The sequence below is a fragment of the Rhinopithecus roxellana genome, chromosome 10, assembly GCF_007565055.1.
Source record: "Rhinopithecus roxellana isolate Shanxi Qingling chromosome 10, ASM756505v1, whole genome shotgun sequence".
NCBI classification, from domain to species: domain Eukaryota; kingdom Metazoa; phylum Chordata; class Mammalia; order Primates; family Cercopithecidae; genus Rhinopithecus; species Rhinopithecus roxellana.
In genome coordinates, this window is record NC_044558.1 from 132,646,205 (window position 1) to 132,668,332 (window position 22,128).

The window sequence follows — 22,128 nt, forward strand, 5'->3', positions numbered from 1 at the left end:
GGCTCACACTTGCAATCCCAACCCTTTGGGAGGCCGAGGCGGGCGGATCACGAGGTCAGGAGATCAAGACCATCCTGGCCAACATGGTGAAACCCTGTCTCTACTAAAATACAAAAAATAGGCCTGGCATGGTGGCATGTGCCTGTGGTCCCAGCTACTCAGGAGGCTGAGGCAAGGGAATTACTTGAACCCGGGAGGTGGAGGCTGCAGTGTAAGAGATTGCTCTACTGCACTCCAGCCTGGCAACAGAGCGAGACTCCGTCTCAAAAAAACAAAACAAACAAAAAAAAACGACCATAGTAAATTTTATGTTATGTATATCTTACCACAAGAAAAAATGTTTTTAAGGTATTATATGGAGAGTCAACAATGCCAGTGTACATATTGGTAACAAAAAGTTATTGACAAAAGAAAATAATTTCAAAAAGGGGATAGCTCTACCAACTCTATTATTGAAGATGATTTAAATGACAAGAAAAATCAATCAACTTATAAATAATTGTCATGCATCTATTTTATTTATTGTCAAAGGCATACATAAGGAAACGGTCAGCACTCAAGATTCTAATGCCCTCATCCACCTCTGAAAACTGGAAAAACGAATCTAACAGCCAGATGCATATCTCTAAAGAGCAATACTGTTTCATCTGCAAATCCTGAGGGACCTCTTTTTTTCTTTTCTAAAAAGAGAAAGAGAGAACTGTAACTATAAGATTGAGTAAAAGAAGGGAGTGGGTAACTTTAACAGAATCTTGAAATAAAAATCTGATTTTCTTCCGACTTTTGGCTAATACTTCTGCCTAAGATTTCACACATTCTGCCAAAACAGTCCTCAAAAAATATGGTAAAGGGATGTTACAATGTGAAGCCATGAAATAAGAGGTAGGGCTAACAACAGGTATAAAGCATAAACATAAAAACAATTATTTTCTTAATGTTCCACATGTGGGCTATAGTATTAATGTATCTTTTGTTGTTGTTGTTGTTGTTGTTGTTGTTCTGAGATGGAGTCTCGCTCTGTTGCCCAGGCTGGAGTGCAGAGGCGTGATCTCGGCTCACTACAACCTCTGCCTCCTGGGTTCAAGCAATTCTCCTGCCTCAGCCTCTTGAGTAGCTGGGATTCTAGGCACATGCCACCATGTCCAGCTAATTTCTGTATTTTTTTTAAGTAGAAACGGGGTTTCACCATGTTGTTCAGGCTGGTCTCTAACTCCTGACCTCATGATCCACACACCTTGGCCTCCCAAAGTGCTGGGATTACTGGCATGAGCCACTGTGCCCAGCCTCTAAAGTATCTTTAGTTCATGAATTACTCTGTAGACCATTCTATCAGAGGGAGAAAAAGAGAAAGAAAGAATGGTCATTACAAATGTTGTTAGTAAAGTATTTCAAAATGTTTACAGTGTAAGGAGAACATAAAGATGTAAGTGCAGCATGATCACAATAATACGTATTTATACAAATGTATTATGTGTTTAAAAACTGGTTAATATATACATCAAAATATTATAAAGGTTATGTCTTTGATGGAGATAATTTAAAAGACATGTATCTTGGCCAGGTGCAATGGCTCACACTTGTAATCCCAGCACTTTTGGAGGCCAAGGTGGGCAGATCACCTGAGGTCGGGAGTTCGAGACCAGTCTGACCAACATGGAGAAACCCCATCTCTACTAAATATACAAAATTAGCCGGGCCTGGTGGTGCATGCCTGTAATCCCAACTACTCGGGAGGCTGAGGCAGGAGAATCACTCGAACCCGGGAGGTGGAGGTTGCAGTGAGCTGAGATTGTGCCATTGCACTCCAGCCTGGGCAATAAGAGCGAAACTCCATCAAAAAAAAAAAAAAGACATTTATCTCTTGCTTATCTCTTTTCTTTGTACTAGATGCTATGTTAAATGTGTTTTTCTTTGGTTTTCAATTTTTTAAAGTGTGAAAACCTACCATATTAGACTATAATTTTGTGCTTATCTTTTAAAGCATATGGTATTTTCCAAACTGTCTACAATAAAAATTAATTATCTCACCAGTCAGAAAAAAAGGATGGCTATTTATTTTCTAAATAAGAGGCTCTTTAGTCGAGATTTCAGCATTCAGTTGACATTTACTTATTTTAGCCTATTCTCTTAATTAAATACTTGAAAGAACTCTTACAGATCATAAATTAAAAACCTGCACTCCAGCCTGGCATGTTCCACATGTGGGCTATAGTATTAATGTATCCTTTTTCTGTTGTTGTTTTTTGTTCATTCTAAAGAGTAATGAAAAAGGAGGAGGTGGGAGCAAAGTACAGAGTCTTAGCGTCAACCCATTACCCAGGCATGGCTACAGAGCATGTAAAGCTGAGCAAAGACTTTTCCTACCTATTGCTGCCACCTTACATTCTTTTTTTTTTTTTTTGAGATGGAGTCTTGCTCTGTTGTCTAGGCTGGAGTACGGTGACACGATCTCGGCTCACTGCAACCTCCGCCTCCGGGTTCAAGCAATTCTCCTGCCTCAGCCTCCCAAGTAGCTGGGACGACAGGCACGTGCCACTGTGGCCAGCTAATTTTTGTATTTTTAGTACAGATGAGGTTTCACCATGTTGGCCAGGCTGGTCTTGAACTGACCTCAGGTTATCCGCCTCGGCCTCCCAAAGTGCTGGGATTCGCAGCGTGAACCATCGCGCCCAGCCTGTCACCTCACATTCTTTACTTACCAAGGTAGGCCAAGTATCCCTACTCTGAAACACCAAAATCCAAAAATACTTCTGGGTCCTAAGAATTTCAGATAAAGAATAGTCAACCTGTAATGTGGGATATTAGCAGTTTATGCACATATTTCATAAGATGCTTCCATGGTGATTAAACCAGTGGGACCGAGAAACTGGGAAAGCTGTCCCCTATTCACTGATATATCTCATTCCTATTATCTTTTCCCTACCAGACCTTAAAAATATTGATAGCAATGTTCTGAGACACATTCAGTTTCAAAGTAATCTACAAACTACTCATAAACAATACTGTTGATTAGAAATAAAAGGTTTAGGTTAAAAACTCAGTATTTTAGAGTTAATTTTAACTAGGGTACTTATTCTTAGAAGTGCAATTAGTCACTGAGCTATTTTCAGTGCAACTTGGTAAAAACTAGAGAAGAAAAAGTGTTAAATGAAATATGATCTAAAAAGAACTGATAAATATAAAGAGAAAACGAATGCAACAAAAATTATATATTAATAAAGATTCTGTTCCAACTTCAGGTCAGGCCATAAGAAATAGTCATCCCCTGGTATACACAGGGCACTGATTCCAAGACCCCCCAGCCTCCAGTCCTACAGCTGGCCCGGGAACATCTAGGTATATGAAAAGTCAGCCCTCCATATCTGCATTTGTTTGGGAAAAAAACTGTATAAGTGGACCCATGTCATTCAAACGCATGTTGTTCAAGGGTCAACTGTACTTGGAGGGAGAAAAAAACTATGCATCAATGTAGACGCTTTCAAAAAAATCAGAGTCTAAATAAGGGTTCAGCAAGCTACTGCCCACAGGTCAAACCTTGCCCACTGTTTTTGTATTGCCCACTAGCTAGGAATAAATAGCTGTTTAAAAAAACAAAAACAAAAAAAACCAAGACTATGTGACAAAGACCCATATGGCCCTTTATAGAACAGTTTGCCAAGTCCTCCTGTAAGTTAATAACTCTTCACATATTTGAAGTATTCTCAACACATATTATTTATTCTCTTTATATATATTTTTAAATTTACCACTCTGAGGAAGTACTGGTTATGAAAACCCAAATGATTTTAAAACATGGAGATTCTATAATGAAACTAATAATGGAGCAAAGACAAGGATGAAGGTATTACGTTTTTAATTAGTATTTCCAGCCTTTCAAAAAAGTAAACTTTTAAATTAGGTGTACATAAGTTACCAAAGTTACTAATTTGTAGCCTTAGGAAACTAGGATAAAATAAAGTAACTTAAATAACTCACAATAAAATAGTAAATGAAGGAAAGTTATTCCCCATAGTCCCCTCACTCCCAGCTAAAATATTATTTTTTCCATCTATGTGAGTAATAAAAAAATTTTCTAAATGAAATGTACTATACTGGCAAGACTGAATTGTAGACAGAATTCAGACATTTCTGGTGATATAATATATAAGCACAATATTCTTGGAACGCAAACTACAGTATTTATCTAAAGTCATTCAAATGTTCATAGCCTTTGACACAGTAATGCCGCTATGGGAAATTATGCTAAGAAAATATGTTTTTTTTTATTAAATGACAGTTATAAAGCAATTCTTAACATGGCATCCTAAAATGTCTTACAAAGAAAATTTACCTAAGCATTTAAAACTGACCCACAATCTTGCACCATTTACCTATCTTCAAAATATATCCTACAACCAACCACCTACCACCACCATCCCCCTAGTCCATAACTATTTTGTCTCAGGCAATCTGCAGCAATTGCCTCCAAGCAGGTATCCCTGCTGTTAATCTTACAATATATTCTCCACATAGCAGCAAGTGATAGTTTATAAATGTAGGTTAGGGCCAGGTACCACGATAGTTTATAAATGTAGGTTAGGGCCAGGCACCATGGTAGTTTATAAATGTAGGTTAGGGCCAGGCACCATGGCTCATGCCTATAATCCTAACACTCTGGGAGGCCAAGGCGGGTGGATCACCTGAGGTCAGGAGTTCAAGACCAGCCTGGCCAACATGGTAAAATCCCATCAAAAATACAAAAAATACAAAAAAAATTAGTCAGGTGTGGTGGTGCATACTTGTAGTCCCAGCTACTTGGGAGGTCTCAGGTGGGAGGATCGCTTGAGCCAGGAATAAATGAATGAATGAATGAAGGTTAGATCATGTCATTCACTTGCTCAAAGTCCTCCAATAGCACTCTTCAGTCTTAAAAATAAAAACGCAAAGCATTCCTCCTTCCCTGGTACCTCCTATGTTTCCTTCATAGCATGTATTATAATTTGTAATTACGTATTTACTCGTGAAATTGTATAAGTCTATATCCCCTACTAGGCTTTAAACTCCATGATGGTAGGACTCAACGCCTGTTCTACTCATCACTACACACCCTCTACCTAACAGTCTTGAACACTATAGGTAATCAGTACTGCCTCTTAAATAAGTGAATGAATCCATTCAATGTAAATATATGTAGATACTAAAAAATAAATGGAAATTTTTATTACAATTAAACAGTTAACATAAACACAATTTAACAGATTTTTCAATTATATAATACAAATCCTTCTCAAATATTCTGAAGATACTACATATTTGAAATGAATGCTCAAAACAAATGCCCCACTTTCAATGTAATAGTTTGCAACGGTGGATTTTTTAATCTTTCAACAATTTGTTTTAAAATCTATGTCGCAATGTTCTCTTATCTTAGGAAAACAAGCATAGGTTTAAGATACTATAAATTTTACCAAGACAATGAAGCTGTTAATTTTTAAATTACAACATATATTAAGAATAATTTAATAAATCTTAACTTCAATTAAATTGTATATAACATGTAAAGTTTTATGTAAAAATACAATCAAAACAATACACACAGAGATTTTAATACACTTATGGGAGGGAAGAGAGTAAGACCAGGGAAAAGAATGTAGGAGTCTTCAACGGTATTAACTTTTCTATCTTGGAAAAAAAGAGCTAAACCAAATGTAGCTAAATGTTAAGATACGACAGAGCTGGCTGGTACACACATGAAGTTCATTATACCACTTTTCTATAAAGCACTAAGAGTGCACCCATTTTATCATTACTTAAAATGGATTTTGTATTTTTACTTTAAATTTCTGTTGGTTTGAAAAGCTACAGATTTTTATTGCTTTCATACCAATTTCTTTGAGGAGTAATAATGTTATATAGGTTTCTTTTTCTTATCTTCATATTTATTGCCAACGTGTGTCCTTTCCCAAGTGGAATTTTAATCTTCTTTTACACTGATTTGCATATTAATGAACTGTTTCCTGGTTTACTAAATGCCTTTATTTTGAGGAATTTAAAAGCTAACTCATTCAAGATACAATAACCTCATTAACCAGAACATCAAGTTTGTCATTTTTCTATTATAATTAATAATAAAATTATTCAGTGTGTTCACCTTTTAACATACTCAACTTGAGTATGGGTTTTCCAACTCAGGCAGTGACCCTGACACCGAAAGACATATTCCATGTATCAAAACAAAACAATATATACATTCCAAGTATAGATTTTGTTTACTATATTGTAGTAAATGAAAAACCTAAAGAAACTAACAACTTTTACTAAAGGTAATCATATTACTATTAATAGCAATTACAGCAGTCAACATTTACTGAGCCCTTACTTATATGCCAGATACTGTCATAAGCATATTACAAACATCATCCCATTTAATCTCCACCTTCATGCTGCCAATTCCATGAGATGCTCTTCTCAGTATGACTAGAACTGCTGAAAATGTCAATAATGTATTACTTGGTGATTTCCTTTTGCAATTGTAAGTTTTCTTGTTGTATTAAGTATTGTAAGAACTTTTCACATACTGCTTAATAACACCTGTAGCAAAAGATGAGAAACTTTTACTCAACTAATGCTCAAGTACTTTACGTTACTCTTCTGAAAGGTTATTTAAATCCATTATAGAATGATGTGTTCCACACTTTTAGTTTATAAGCCATCAAAGACTGTTGTAGACAGTCAGAATTATAACAGGGAAGAAACAGGGAATTTAGGGTATGTAAACAGAGGTTGATGAGTTCATTCCCACCTACCCACATCAGTCTCCCTTGTATCATAGAAACACTTAATGAAAATCCAGGTGTCACATTCTGTGTCACACATTATATAGTTTCTCACCTCAAGCAACTAAGGTGAGTGGAAGAGACATGAACATAAATAAATAATTAAAATAAAATGAATGTAACACCATATGCAAGATGGTGGCCACAATGGTGGCACACAGGAGAGATCAACTTGTATGAATTAAGAAAGGCGGGAGGGGAGGGACATTCCAAGCAGAAACGAGCAAAGAGAAAGTAAAATACATAGAACAACATGTTGAGGACACAGAACCAAGGAGCTCCATATAACTTTAGCTTAGAACAGCGGTCCCCAACTTTTCTGGCACCAGGGACCGGTTTCGTGGAAGACAATTTTTCCAGGGACAGAGTCGGGGTGTTTTCGGGATGAAACTGTCTCACCTCAGACTATCAGGCATTAGAGTCGCTAATGAGTATGCAACCTAGTTCCTTGCACGGGCAGTTCACAACAGGGTTCATGCTCCTGTGAGACTCTAATGCCACCAAACTGACAGGAGCTAAGGCAAGTAATGCTCACCCCTCCTTTCGGCTGTGCAGCCCAGTTCCTCACAGGCCACAGGTGGGTACCAGTCCGCAGCCGGCGGTTTGGGGATCCCTGGCTTAAGAGGCCTTAGAATAAGCACCAAGAAGTGAAACTGGACAATCAAGCAGAGGCCAGTTTACACGTATATCAAGGAGTTTTAAACTTTATCCTATACGAAATCACCAAAAGGTTTTTAAAATAGGAAGGGCGATCAGATTCACTATTAGCATTTTTATGACAAATTATAGAAAGGGACAAAATTTTTTGGCCCTTCCCAGACACTGCCTCATCGTACCCACTCAGATGCACCAGTAGCACCCAAAGGCAGGGATTAAGCCTCAGCGACAACGGGCCCCTCCTCTGAGATTCCAGTTCTGATAACCCCCAAATCTTCCTAGCATTCCCTGAATCTTAGGAGTAGTGGCCATTCTTGATGTTACTGTGTTACTTCAGTGTTTTTTTGCCTTTCAGTCTTCCAACACCTAATTAGTTCTCCATGCTGAAATATCTAGTGTGGTTTCTGCTTTCTGGACTAGACTTTTGACTTCTATAAATGTTAAAAATGGGAGGAACTAGAGAGAAGAAGGGGGGAGGGAAGGAGGGGAGCAGAGACTGGGAGATGATCTAGGAATTATTACAAGAAATGACAAAACTTGAACTAAGGCAGCAACAGCAGTATGGATCGAGGAGATTAAATAGATTGGAGAAATACTTAGGTAAAATTGTTGGTAGGAATGTAAGTAGTACAATCACTGTGGAAAACAACTTGGCAGTTCCTCAAAAAGTCAAAGACAGAGCTACCATATAACCCAGCAATTCCACCTTAGATATACACCTGAGAGAACTGAAAATATACGGTCACACAAAAACGTATACATAAATGTTTATAGTGGCATTATTCAAAATAGCCAAAAAGAGAAAATCACTCAAATGCCCATCAAATGAATAGATAAACAAAATAAGGTATATCCATATAACAGAGTATTATTCAACCAGAAAAAGGAATGATCAAAAAGCAAAAACATAGATGAAACCTGAAAACATCATCCTATGTGGACGAAGCCAGACACAAAAGGCCATGTACTGTATGATTCTCTTTATATGAAATAATCAGAGTAGGCAAACCCACAGAGGCAGAAAAATTAGTGGTTTTTAGAGGCTGGTGGGAGAAGGGATTGGGTAGTGACTGCTAATGGATGTGGGACTTCTTTTGGGGTGATTGTAACATTCTGGAATTAGTAGTAATGACTGCACAACCCGTGTGAATATACTAAAAACCATATACACTTGAAAAGGGTGAATTGTATGCTATGTGAATACATTTCAATTTTTTTTAAATAACAGAGTTTACTGACAGGGGATGAGTACAAAGGGGAGAGCGAAGTTGAAAAGATGAGTGATACATACTGGGCATGTTGAATTCCCTATACTCACGGGTTGTCCTGGTGGGTATGACCTGCAGGCAGCTTGATATACATACATGTCTGGTGCTCATGACAGAAGTCCAGGCTAGAGACAGACTTGGGAGTCTTCAATATATGGACAGCCAAAGAACTTCACTTATTTGTGCTATGGGCTTGGGCAAGCTACTTTATCTCACATCTTCTCTAAGCTATTGCTCCTTCAGCTGTGAAAGTAGGTAAAAAATTGCATAAAGGATTTTATACATAGATTAGTATTAAAGACCATGAAAATCTCTTTATAAAATGAAAAGTGCTATAAAAAGTTAACTGCATTATTTTATATAGTACACGCAGACACAAAATGTATGGGCAGGCCACTGGCTACTGGGAACTGTTCAGAAACAGTATCTTGTCCTTACAAAATCATTGGGCAGGCCGGGCGCAGTGGCTCAAGCCTGTAATCCTAGCACTCTGGGAGGCCGAGACGGGCGGATCACGAGGTCAGGAGATTGAGACCATCCTGGTTAACACGGTGAAACCCCGTCTCTACTAAAAAACACAAAAAACTAGCCGGGCGAGGTGGCGGGCGCCTGTAGTCCCAGCTACTCCGGAGGCTGAGGCAGGAGAATGGCATAAACCCGGGAGGCGGAGCTTGCAATGAGCTGAGATCCAGCCACTGCACTCCAGCCTGGGCGACAGAGCGAGACTCCGTCTCAAAATAATAATAATAACAATAATAATAATAATTTTGCAAAACTGGTCAACATATTTCAAAATAAATATAATGGAGCTGGACAAATCAAAGGGAAGGAGAGCTAAAACTGAAGGTTATGAAGGATTTCTGTTTTGATTAGGGAGTGAAGATGTTAAAGAGATTATTTTCATGGCAGAATTTTCAATTAGAAACTGGACATTCACTAAAAATAAGGATAAAGAAAACAAAGACTTCTTTACCAAATGCTGGATACTTAAAATTATAAGAATGGTGAACATTAGTTTAGTACTAGAGAGAATTAAATGTGTACTACTTCCAAGAGAAAAAACTAGTTCAAAAATCTGAATGAACTCAAGGAAAATTTATATGACAAATTTTGAAAATAAGGATATAATGAGCATACATATGTGACCTGTTGAAATCACGTGGCATTCGCCCACAAGTGATCACTTGAAGTCTAGGTAAGAATGAAAGGCTGGAATGACCATGGATCCAATCTTAATAATTACAGCTGCCAATATAATGTTCATATTTTATATTATATACCTCTCAGATATTATTTATTTAGCCTTAGTAGCAATTTCCTTAATGCAAGACTATGTATGAATTATCTAATTTATTGAGGCTTGAAAAAGAAGCATGAAATAATCTAATGGTATCTGAAACTTTTCTCTCTGCAAAATGAATATTTACTTTTCCCCCAGCCCCAAGAGTATAAGCTTATTTTAAAAAACTAAAACACCACAAAGAATGAGGGAGTAATTTTGTTTTTAGATGAAATCATTCTCAACACAAGGTGCTGTGACCCAGCTTCACTTAAATAATGGACATTCTTGAATGTCAGTATATTTAAATCTACCTAATCTTTCCAACAACTATGTTACTTATATGTACGGAGATACCATAATTTATTCACCTATTCTCTATCGGTAGACATGAAGATTATTTCCATTTTTTTAAAATCATGAACAACACTGCAATAAACATTCTTATATATACATCTTAAACATTTATCCAATTAAATCTTTGGATAAATTCCAAGAAGCTGAATTACCTGATCAAAGGATATGTAGTTTACATTTTGAAACATATTTCCAGACTGACCTCCATAAAGTCTGAGGGTCTATACTCCCAGTACAGTGCAAGGTGCACATTTCTCCATACCCTTCCTAGCAGTTATCATTTTAACCTTAGCCAATATGAAAGTACAGAAATGTTATTTATTGTTTGAATTTGCATCATATTCATGAAGTAAGTGTCTTTTTATATGTTTATGTTATTTATTTTATTTCTTTTTTTGGTAGACAAGCTATTTATATTTTTAGTACCCCCATCCCTTTTTTTCTATTTGTGTGTTTGCTTTTTTCTAATTCATATATAAGACAGCTTCCTGTTACATGAACCAAATGATTTTTCTAGGTTTTCATTTGTCTTCTTTGTTAAAGATAACTTAATTTTTATGCAGCCAAATAGCTTAATTTTTGCCCAAATGTTTGCCTTAATGGTTTGAGAATACTCTGATAATGAGAAAGGAGTCTCACTTTTCTCAAGGGAGAAAAATACTTACTCCAAATTCCACAAATAAGGAAACCTAAAGTTAAGTTACTCAATCTATGTTACTTAGATAATACTACAAGATCCATAATTTAAGAATGACATTATCATTTTTATTTCACAAGTGTATAATTTAGCATTAAAATTTACACAAGGAGAAACGGGGTAGAGCCATGGTTCTCACTGTGGGAGAAAGAACGTGAAGAACAGTTAACTCTTGATTTCTTAAAAACATGCATTTCTGAGCTCTGTGCCTTGAAAAGGGTCTAGGAGCAGTGACACCCCATTGTCACTATATAAACACATTATATAAATGCACCTAAGACCCAGATCTTGATTTCTAAACACCATTCCCCACTAAAAGGAACTAGGGATCCTTAGACAAATGGCTGAATCCAGGGTGGGGACAGGAAAAGAACAAGGTGAAGCTGGAACACACAGTGCCAGAAAGTATGAAGAAACTAAAAAACTGAAGGGGACATGTTAAAAGCATACAGAAGCCAGCTTAAAAGGGATTCCATTGGCCATATCAAAACAAATTTGAGCAACAAAATCAGTAATTACAATAACAGACTTCAACACATTAAATTAAAGAGTTCATGAATCCATACTGATACAAATAAAACAAACCAAACAAATAAATAAGGGAAGAGAAGAGAAAAGAGAGAGCCCTTTTTAATGGCAGATGCCAATTAATTAATCAAGAAGTGATGACAGAGTTAGAAGATTACCATTGTGCAACCATTAAGGTAGTAATAATGAGTGGATGCTAAATCCTACTGGATACAAATATATTGGACAACAGGGCATTTACAGTCTCCAAGTATCTCCCCACAGAGTACTTATTAATTACAAAGCAATTAAAGGCAACTTTGCAGACAGAAATCTGATAGATATCACCTTAACCAAAAAATCAATGTTATCAATAATGGGACAAACCACCATCACGTGCCTCCTGTTGTGATACAAGGCGGAGGACACGACATCACTACGGAGCATTCCTGCCCAAATTGTTTAACCTAAATCTGACCAAGAGGAAATAATCAGACAAACCTAAACTAGAGGACACTCTACAAAACAACTGACCTGAATTCTTTGTAAAGTATCATTGTCATAAAAGACAAAAGCTGAGAAATGGTTCTAGATTAAAACAGACGGATGGGAGGCCGAGACAGGCAGATCACAAGGTCAGGAGATCGAGACCATCCTGGTTAACATGGTGAAACCCCCGTCTCTACTAAAAAAAATACAAAAAACTAGCCAGGCGAGGTGGCGGGCGCCTGTAGTCCCAGCTACTCGGGAGGCTGAGGCAGGAGAATGGCATAAACCCGGGAGGCAGAGCGTGCAGTGAGCTGGGATCCGGCCACTGCACTCCAGCCTGGGCGACAGAGCGAGACTCCATCTCAAAAAAAAAAAAAAAAAAAAATCAGACGGAGATAGGACAACTAATTTTTGATCCTGAATCAGAAAAAAAATAAGTAACTGCTAAAAGGACATTCTTAGAACAACTCACAAAATTTTAATACAGACCATATATGAGACAAAGTATTGTAACAATGTTGAATTTCCTAAACTTCATCATTATATTGTAGCTATACAAGGAAATACTGTAGTTATACAAGGAAATATTCCTGTTGTTGGAATAAGGTCAGCCAACTTTTTCTGTAAAAGTAAAAAGTCTATAAAGAGCTAAAGATAGTAAATACTTCAGGCTTTTGGTCACTTTGGCTGCAACTACTCAACTGTGCCACTGCAGTGTGAAAGCAGCCATACACAATATGTAAACACACATGCATGGCTACGCTCCAATAAAATTGTATAAAAAAAGACAGCAAGAGGCCAGGAGTGGTGGCTTATGCCTGTAATCTGGCACTTTGGGAGGCCAAGGCGGGAGGATCATGAGGTCAGGAGTTCGAAACCAGCCTGGCCAACACAGTGAAACCCCATCTCTACTAAAAATACAAAAATTGGCCAGGCATGGTGGTGGGCACCCATAGTCCCAGCTACTTGGGAGGCTGAGGCAGGGGAATTGCTTGAACCCAGGAGTCAGAGGTTGCAGTGAGCCGAGACTGCGCCACTGCACTCCAGCCTGGGCGACACAGTGAGGCTCTGTCTCAAAAAAAAAAAAAAAAAGACAGCAGGTAGGATTTGGCCAGCAAGCAGCCCATAGTTTGCAGACCCCTGTCTTAGAAGTTATACCAAGTTTAGTGGTGAAGGGTCACAACATGTGCAACTTAATCTTAAATAGTTCAGCAAAAATAAAGAATACACATTCACATAAGTGTATACCTATATACACAGATGAACAGATCTAGAGAAAGCAACTATGGCAAAATGTTAGTGAATCTAGTTTAAGAGTAACAGCTATTCGCTATACTATTTTTTTACTACTTTTCTATAGGTTGGAAATTTTTTCAAAATAAAACATTGAAAAAAAAAGTATCTAAGGTAGTTACTGTGTCCCTCCTTAATTCTTTCAAATATTTTATTTTCACTATTTCTACTTTTTTTTTTGTGGAGATGGGGTCTCGCACTGTTGCCCAGGCTGGAGTGCAGTGGCGTGATCTCAGCTCACTGCAGCCTCCACCTCCTGGGTTCCAACCATTCTCCTGTCTCAGTCTCCTGGGTAGCTGGGATTACAGGCATGCGCCACCACGCCCAACTACTTTTTGTATTTTTAGTAGAGACAGGGTTTCACCATGTTGGCAGGCTAGTCTCGAACTCCTGACCTCATGATCTGCCCGCCTCAGCCTCCCAAAGTGCTAAGATTACAGGCATGAGCCACCACACCTGGCTTATTTCTACTAATTTGTATGGTAAGATCCCAATAATTTAACTGTTCCATAACCTACACATTATGAAATAATAATGGTTAAGAGACGCAAGAAATGTAATGCTCTTCTTAAGTATAAAGCCTCTAAATTAAGTCATATATAATTAGCATGACTGCCTAGAAACATTGCTCTTCAAAATAAAGTTGGTCATCCATATCCACAGGTACCGCATCTATGAATTCAACCAACTGTGGATAGAAGATATCTGAGGAAAAAAATCCATGAAGTTCCCAAAAGTAAAACTTGAATTTGCCATGTACTGACTACTATGTGGAACCCACATGAATGAACTGATGTGAGGCATTGTAATAGGTATTATAAGAAATCTAGAGATACCTGAAACTAATAAGCTCCATGGAGGCAGGAATCTGGTCTGTTTTAGGCCTCAGTGTATGCCTAACCCATAAGAAGACTGCATGGTACAAAGTGGCAGTGAAGAACATTTCTGGGATTAAGGAATTAGCTGTATTATTAAAACCAGAATCTTAGGAGATTCCAAACCATAAAATCATTTTTTCATTTCACTTATTTCCATTACCAACTTTCATTTGTATGTTTTTAAAGCTTTGGATTTATAAAAACCCGAGGTGTAAAAAACCATGACCAGTAAAGTTTTATATTCAGGTCTAAATAAATACTTATTCTTAATTTGACCTAAATACAGTACCTAACTAATACACATGGTAATCTTTACATTAATATTAGCAGAAAGTACAACTGATACTTTAAGTTTTTTTAAATCAATCATATAAAATAAGACTTTTAAATAAAACAGATATATTTATAAATTGATGACACCCATAGGCCACCCAAACTTAGGATTTCATTGTTACTTGTTATAAAGCAAAGAATTTGACCAGTAGAGGGCACTCACAAAAGTGGGGAGAGCTTCACAGCCTTGAAGACAAGTGACATAAAATTGCTGTGTGTCTCTGATTTTAAAAACAGAATGTTTTAATAGAACACTGGAGTAAGCTAACATATGATTAATTTACAAAAGGTAAAGTTTAAATCTTTGTTATGCTTGAAAATCTTTGTTATGCATGAATTTGACAATTTAAAGGATGTTTAAAGCTACAGGTTAACATAGCAGGGTTTGGACCTTAACACTATTGAGGTTTGGGGTCAGATAACTCTGTTGTGGGGGCTTTCCTGTGCACTGCAGGAAGTTTAATACTAGGTTGGTGCAAAGGTAATTGGAGCTTTGCCATTAAAAGTAATAGCATCTACTCAATACATGCCAGTAGCAGTCCTCTCTCCCCAAGTTGTGGCAACCAAAAATGTCTCCAGATGTTGCCAAATGTCCCCTGGAGGGCAGTCACCCAACCATCCCTCACTGATTACTACAGATGTATGTATAAACTCAGAAGAATAACAGCTTACAAATCACATAAGGCTCTCTTATACCACTCTTCAGTGTCGGTTTAATTTTACAAATTTTCTCTCTATAATCTACATACTTCATTCGTAGGTAAAATGAATTCTATAATGAACATGGAAAAACAAAAGAAACTGAAAACTGATAAACCGTGGTAAATAAATACAGCTCAGAACACTAAAGATGAAACAAACCAATACAATTATTAATCTGGTGTTCCTTACTGAATAGGAAACTGTTCCATCAAAGAAGCACGTAATACTTGAACTGAATTATAAGCGCCACAATAAAAGCATGCAGATGTCAAACAATTAGAGCCTGGGAAAAAATACATCTTGCTATATTTATTCTCACTAGCATATTATATACAGTAGATACTTAATATATACTTGGTAAGTGATCAACTAATCATTCTGATCTCTGTAACTACCTACATTTTTTTAAAATGAGACTTTTCCTCTTCCACCAAATTTTATCTTAGAAAAAAAATTTCAGGGTTTTCATAGTAAGACAGCCTCAAATACAAACGTACTCCATCTATGTGTCATGCCTGAATGATTTTACATCATATCTCTGCCACTAAGTTGCCATTAGATAGTAGGCTAAGTTCAAATTTTGGTATACTGACAAATCTGAATTAGTCTCCATCAGTAAATACTTTCTTAACTTGAAAGACACCTGATTCTCAGTTTTAAAAAGTCATACAAGAGTACAGTGGAAATTTAACTTAGTCTCAGAGAATTTAAATCCAAATCCCACCACTCATTAGCTACGTATCCTTAGGTGAGTTACAACCTCTCAGAGACATTATTGAAAGAAACAATAGCCACCCTCCTCACTATCTCTTAGTGTAAATTTTGCAAAATCTAAGTCACCAAAAAATATAGTATTACTTGATTTAAATTTTTAAAAAATGTATTTCCATCTTAAATGTAGAAAAACTGCTAATAATTCCAAAATGTGCAGTCATATCCTTTCTAATTTTCTCTCTGACCCACACTGATTGGTGAATACCAATCAAAACCTACAACGGCAGTGAAATCCCCATATCCTCCTAAATTTTTAACTTTTTACAATAACATGGAGTCAGCATTTCCATTCAGCCAACTATTAAACTACTAAGTCCTCTTGCCTCTCTTACAGTTTACACCAAGAATTTAACGTGATGTGTCAGTTCCCTCAGAGACTCATTGTAACTTGGGAGATAAGAGATAATCTCAGATACCTTTTCCCAGGTGACTAAACTACGTCAGGGACCGTCAGTTTCAAAGTTCACAGGTAATCAACGCTTCCCACAGTCAAGTCTTCTGGTTTGGCAGAAATCATAATCAGAGTTATGGGTTTAAGTTTATAAACTTTTTCAACCTTCCCCACAAATAAAGTCTTAACTGTTAGCTTTATTTCTTCAAGATTTATATTGCATTTTAACAATCGTTAGCAAAAGGTGTCCTAACCCACTTTATCATATTCATGACATCATGCTATATATACTTATATAGCATTCATGACCTCTGATTGGAAACAAAGTGTAATGGAATTTCTCAGATTTTCAGGGAAGACGGACAGCATTTCCAGTAAAACTACCTTCCAAAATCCCAGGAAAACTTTCATGCATAAAGTGAATTCTATTAAAACTTCCTTTTACATCTGATTTAAATAGTAGAGTCTGCCAAGTAACCCTGAATTTGCAATACAGATTGAAATGGGTGCACTATTCAAACCTCCTCAAACAAACAAAACTGTAGTACACATTGAATTAACTTGTCAAAAGTAAATATACAGAGACTACTGCATAGGCAGTCTACTTCAATTAGACTGTTCCCCTTTACTGTTGTAAATTCTTAAAATTGGAAGCCAAATAAAGTTGTTTCTATGTTTAAATCAATTCTTTGCAAATAGGCATTATTTCTTCACTTTTTTATAGTACTAAAAATATGTGACAATTCCCTATGATTAGTTATCTAATCAATTCTCCAGGTTCTAAACTGCATAAACATCTTCCCAAGGCCACCAATGCCCTCAGAACTTGCCTCAGTGCAAAGTGTTTCTTCAAGACATTACACAGTACAGTACCTCAATAGGGCACTTTGACCTGTTCTAGATTTCACAGCTTGGGACTTGAAGAAAGTTCTTAGAAATTTTTCAGAGCCAATTTTTTTAAACTAGTACATCAGATGTAGAATAAATGCTAAAGGATTAGGACTGCTTAACCAAGGGTGAAGAAGCCTCAGAAATAATCTGACAATATAGGGATATTTCAAAGACAAGATGATATGCTTATTTTCCATCTCCACTGATGTTAAATTTAACATGAAGATTCAAATTACGTGTGAAATAAGCTAATAAGTATGTTCTGAAAACGGGTTAACAAGGACAGTTGGGGAATGTCCCCTCCTGCAGGTCTTTGAGATTAAATAAATCCTCATCTGCTTGGGATGGAAGGAAATTCTACTACCTGACCTCTCAAGGTCTCTTACAGGTCTTTACTTATTCTGCTGCTGGCCTTTACTTTGGTTAATTTTCATTAAACTAAAAAAAGCTGAAAATAATCCTCAAAACATAATAATTTAAATTTAGTCAAGGAATTTTTTTTTTTAATTCTAGCATTTCCTTAAGTAAATTTAAAAATGACAACAAAGCAAAGGTAAAGTTGGTAATAGTATATTTATATAAATCACACCTTAGGCAAAGAATTCATTTTTAAAACTTTATCAGGTAGTTGTAGGTTCTCTAATGTTGAGAAGAAGATAGGAAAATACTGCTAATGAAGTTTAAAAAAATCAACCATCAATCAATTACATTTCACTAATACAATTAAATCAAACCTTTACATATGATGTCATAATACCAAGAAACCCATAAAAATAAAAGTTACATTAAAAAGATTGCCTTTCAGGTACAGATAGGACACAAATTTCTACCCTCTCACAAAACTCTGAAATATACTTCCAGTCAAAATGCACAGAGAATGAACATCATGGACTTTGACATACTCCCAAGGAAAGGAAAGCTCTCATATTAATGGTTACATGTAACTTGAAACCCAAGGTACATTTCAGAAAACTTAAAGTAACTTTCAGTATAATTATCTTGTAATAAGTACTCATGAAAATGGTCAGAGAAACCTTTATTTGTACCAAAGAATGGTCCTGCACCAGTAATACGCATAATATTAAAACAAGATTTACCTCTATTGTTGGATCATATTCGTCCACAAAATGATTCTGAATTAGCTGTATCGTCAAGGCACTCTTGCCTACGCCACCAGCTCCAACTACCACAAGTTTATATTCAGTCATTTTTCAGCAGGCCTTATAATAAAAATAACGAAAATGTGACTAAATTAGAACATGTCACATATGAGGTTAACACACTATCAAATACTCCATCAGTACCTTTTAATACAAACTCACCTTTATACGAAAAGTTATTTCAAAATACCTTACACAAAATTCAATCATGAAAATTCCAGTTGACTACAGATGTGTATTCTAATGAACTGTACTTCATTTACAAACTCCTCCATCAACGTTTAAGAAAAATACATAACTGCTACATAGATAGTTCTTTTATCTTTAAATTGAAGTTGTTGTATCTAAACAGCCACACTGCTGTTCTGCAGCGGCTAAAGGCTCTCAAAGGATCATGACTTCACTCATGCAAGTGTCTAGAACAGTCCTCTACACCCTGTAGACACACCCTCACAAAAGTTGCTGACAGCTATCTCCACTCCTATTGTTAGTTTTCCAAGTGAACCCCCACCTCTAAGAGTTAGAAGTCACTATGCAATAGCTACAGAAAAACTTTTAAAGCATCGTGGCAGTAGCTCCCTTGGATAAGTGTTAACAGTAAGAATCAGCTGAGGGTTGGAAGAATGAGTATCAAAGTTGGATTGTGTCATGGGGAAATAAAAATTTAAACACTGAGGCAGAAGAACAATATTTGATGACATTTTAATGTGTGAAATATCTCTGGGGAAAATAGGAGTCGGAGGTTGCAGTGGAGCTGAGATCGCGCCACTGCACTCCATTCCGGTGACAGAGCAAGACTCCGTCTCAAAAAAAAAAAAAAAATCTCTGGGAAAAATAAAGGTAAAAACTAAGAGAACTCCAAATTAACTATTCAGTCCAGGTGATGTGATCATCAATCACAATATATAATCCTGTATCACTGCTGCACACAAAAAGATAAAGATTAGAAAGCCAGGTGCAGTGGCTCATGCCTGTAATCCCAGCACTTTCGGAGACCAAGGCAGGTGGATCACCTGAGGCCAGGAGTTCAACACCAGCCTGGCCAATATGGTGAAACCCCATCTCTACCAAAAATACAAAAATTAGTCAGGCGTGGTGGCGCTCTCCTGTAGTCCCAGCTACTCAGGAGGCTGAGGAAGGAGAATCGCCTGAACCCCGAAGGCGGAGGTTGCAGTTAGCTGAGATGGAGCCACTGCACTCCAGATTGGGTGACAGAGTAAGACTCTGCCTCAAAACAAACAAACAAACAAAAAGATTAGAGATAAACACTGTTTTTAGTAAAACAGTTGTTAAGAGATGCAAGTGAATGTGTCTCAGTAATCCACATGACTGTTACTCTTTGCTTTTCCTACACTGTCTCCCCACAGGTGCATGAATACTGACAACTTGTATAACAAGCACCACACAGAAAATAAAACATATTTTCTAGTCAGTTGCTTCAAATTTTTTGAAATAATATGAATGTTTAATTTCATCTCCTTTCCCTCAAGTAACACATAATTACAAATAAGGAGAGAAATGCAGGAAAAAACGGCAGTAAATGCACAATTATTTATTATGGATGAGTAGCTCCAAATTAATGAATGTGCATGTATTGTAGATAAACACTAAATAGGCCGGGTGTTGCGGCTCACGCCTGTAATCCCAGTACTTTGGGAGGCTGAGGTGGGTGGATCACAAGGTCAGGAGATCAAGACCATCCTGGCTAACACAGTGAAATGCCGTCTCTACTAAAAACACAAAAAAATCAGCCAGGCGTGGTGGCAGGCGCCTGTAGTCTCAGCTACTCGGGAGGCTGAGGCAGGAGAATGGTGTGAACTCAGGAGCAGAGCTTGCAGTGAGCCAAGATCACGCCACTGCACTCCAGCCTGGGCGACACAGCAAGACTCCGTCTCAAAAAAAGAAAAAAGAAAAAAACCACTAAATATACACCGTATCCTATTTACTGAAGACCAAAAATAATAATTTGGTTTTCCAAACGATAACATACTAACCTTACTCCTAAGCCCTGCCTCAAAAAGCACCACAGGCTAGAAAAATTGTGTCAAACACAGTCATAGTATAGTTCCCCACCTTACTCTGTTCTACCTAGACTTACTGGCTGCTTGTCTAGGGTCAGTTAACAACCACTACAAACATATATCTTATCCTATTTGCCTCCATGCTTTATTTCAAATGTAGGCCAAAGCAATTAGGAATGAATGAGGAGAATTACACTAAAATATATCCTCTAGCTCTCTGCCTGCCTCAACCTCCCCGCAACCAGTTTGCATAGCCTAAAATAGTTCTCAAAAGGTGGTCTAGGAACCCCTCAGGTTACTGAGACTTTTCCGGTGTGCAAGAGGTCAAAACTGTTTTCATAATAACATTAAGATGTCCTTTACCCTTTTCACTCCCATTCTTTCACAAGTTTTCCAGATGTGTGATCATAATAGATTGAATGCAGATGCAGATATAAGAATCCATGTCTTCTATTAAGCCACATCATTAAAGAGATTTACCAAAGTATGAAATAATACACTCTTCTAAGTTTTGGTTTTGTTTTGGAAAACAGTTATTTTTCATAAAATATTTTATTCATGTTACCAAGTAATGGGCTTATTATTTCTATTTTTAAATGAATTAATACATTTTCTAAAAATTGTTTGAATTTCCAATATGGTAAATATTAATAAATCCTACACAAATCAAAGATTTTTTTAATTCTCAATTTTTTTTTTCTTTATAACAAGGTCTCACTACGTTGAGCATGCTGGTCTCCAACTCCCGGCCTCAAGCGATCCTCCTGCCTCAGGGATTACAAGCAAGAGCCAATTTGCCCGGCCCCTTCAATAATTTCTAAGAGTGTAGGCCCGGGATGGCAGCTCACACCTGTAATCCCAACACTTCGGCAGGCTTAGGCGGGCGGATCACCTGAGGTCAGGAGGTCGAGACCAGCCTGGCCAACATGGTGAAATTCCGTATCTAAAAACACAAAAATTAGCCCGGTGACGGGATCCTGTAATCCCGGCTACACGGGAGGCTGAGGTGGGAGAATCGCTTGAGCCTGGGAGTCGGAGGTAGTAGTGAGCCGAGATAGTGCCACTGCATTCTGGCCTGGGTGACAGAGTGAGACTCTCTCTCTCTCAAAAAAAAAAAGGAGTGTAGAGGGGTCCTTAAGGCCAAAAAGTTTACTAGCCTAGTAAATACTGTGGACAGACACTGGATTATCGAGTTTGTGTATACGTACGAATTCACAGCCACATATATCTTCTGGTTTACTTGTTTATGCGGTGGTTGTTTCCAGAAAAAAAAAATTCTTTGAATGAGATTTTTAAAACCAAGTCACATTTAAATCCACTAGAGAGAACTGGGCTCCAAAGGAGTCTTATCAAATGAAGATCATGGGCTGGGAGGAGCTCCCTTACCCAGAGTTAGAAAAGCTAGTAAGGAGTGGACTGGACTCAAATCCAACAATTTTGTTATGGAAGAAAATTCATTTTTATTTGTCATAAAACTGAATTACCATCCACCATCTCTTAAAAGCAAGTATACTGTGGATGGCTACAGTCTCAAAGTAAACTAATGTTAGCAACCATATCTGATATCTGTAGTCTATCACATGTAGGAGTCAGCATTTTGGACCTTAGTCATTTCA

At 37.2% G+C, this 22,128-nt stretch overlaps 1 protein-coding gene across 4 annotated transcripts in view; it reads right to left on the reverse strand.

Annotated features, from left to right (window-relative positions):
* The window catches only part of KRAS (KRAS proto-oncogene, GTPase), a 50,150-nt gene that overhangs the window by 25,894 nt on the left and 2,128 nt on the right, over positions 1-22,128 (reverse strand). For all 4 annotated transcript variants that reach the window (XM_030938711.1, XM_030938710.1, XM_030938709.1 and 1 more), the window contains exon 2: positions 18,429-18,551. In XM_030938711.1, the coding sequence (XP_030794571.1) occupies positions 18,429-18,539 (111 nt within the window). In that variant the 5' untranslated portion in view covers positions 18,540-18,551. The remainder of the gene's footprint in view (positions 1-18,428; positions 18,552-22,128) is intronic.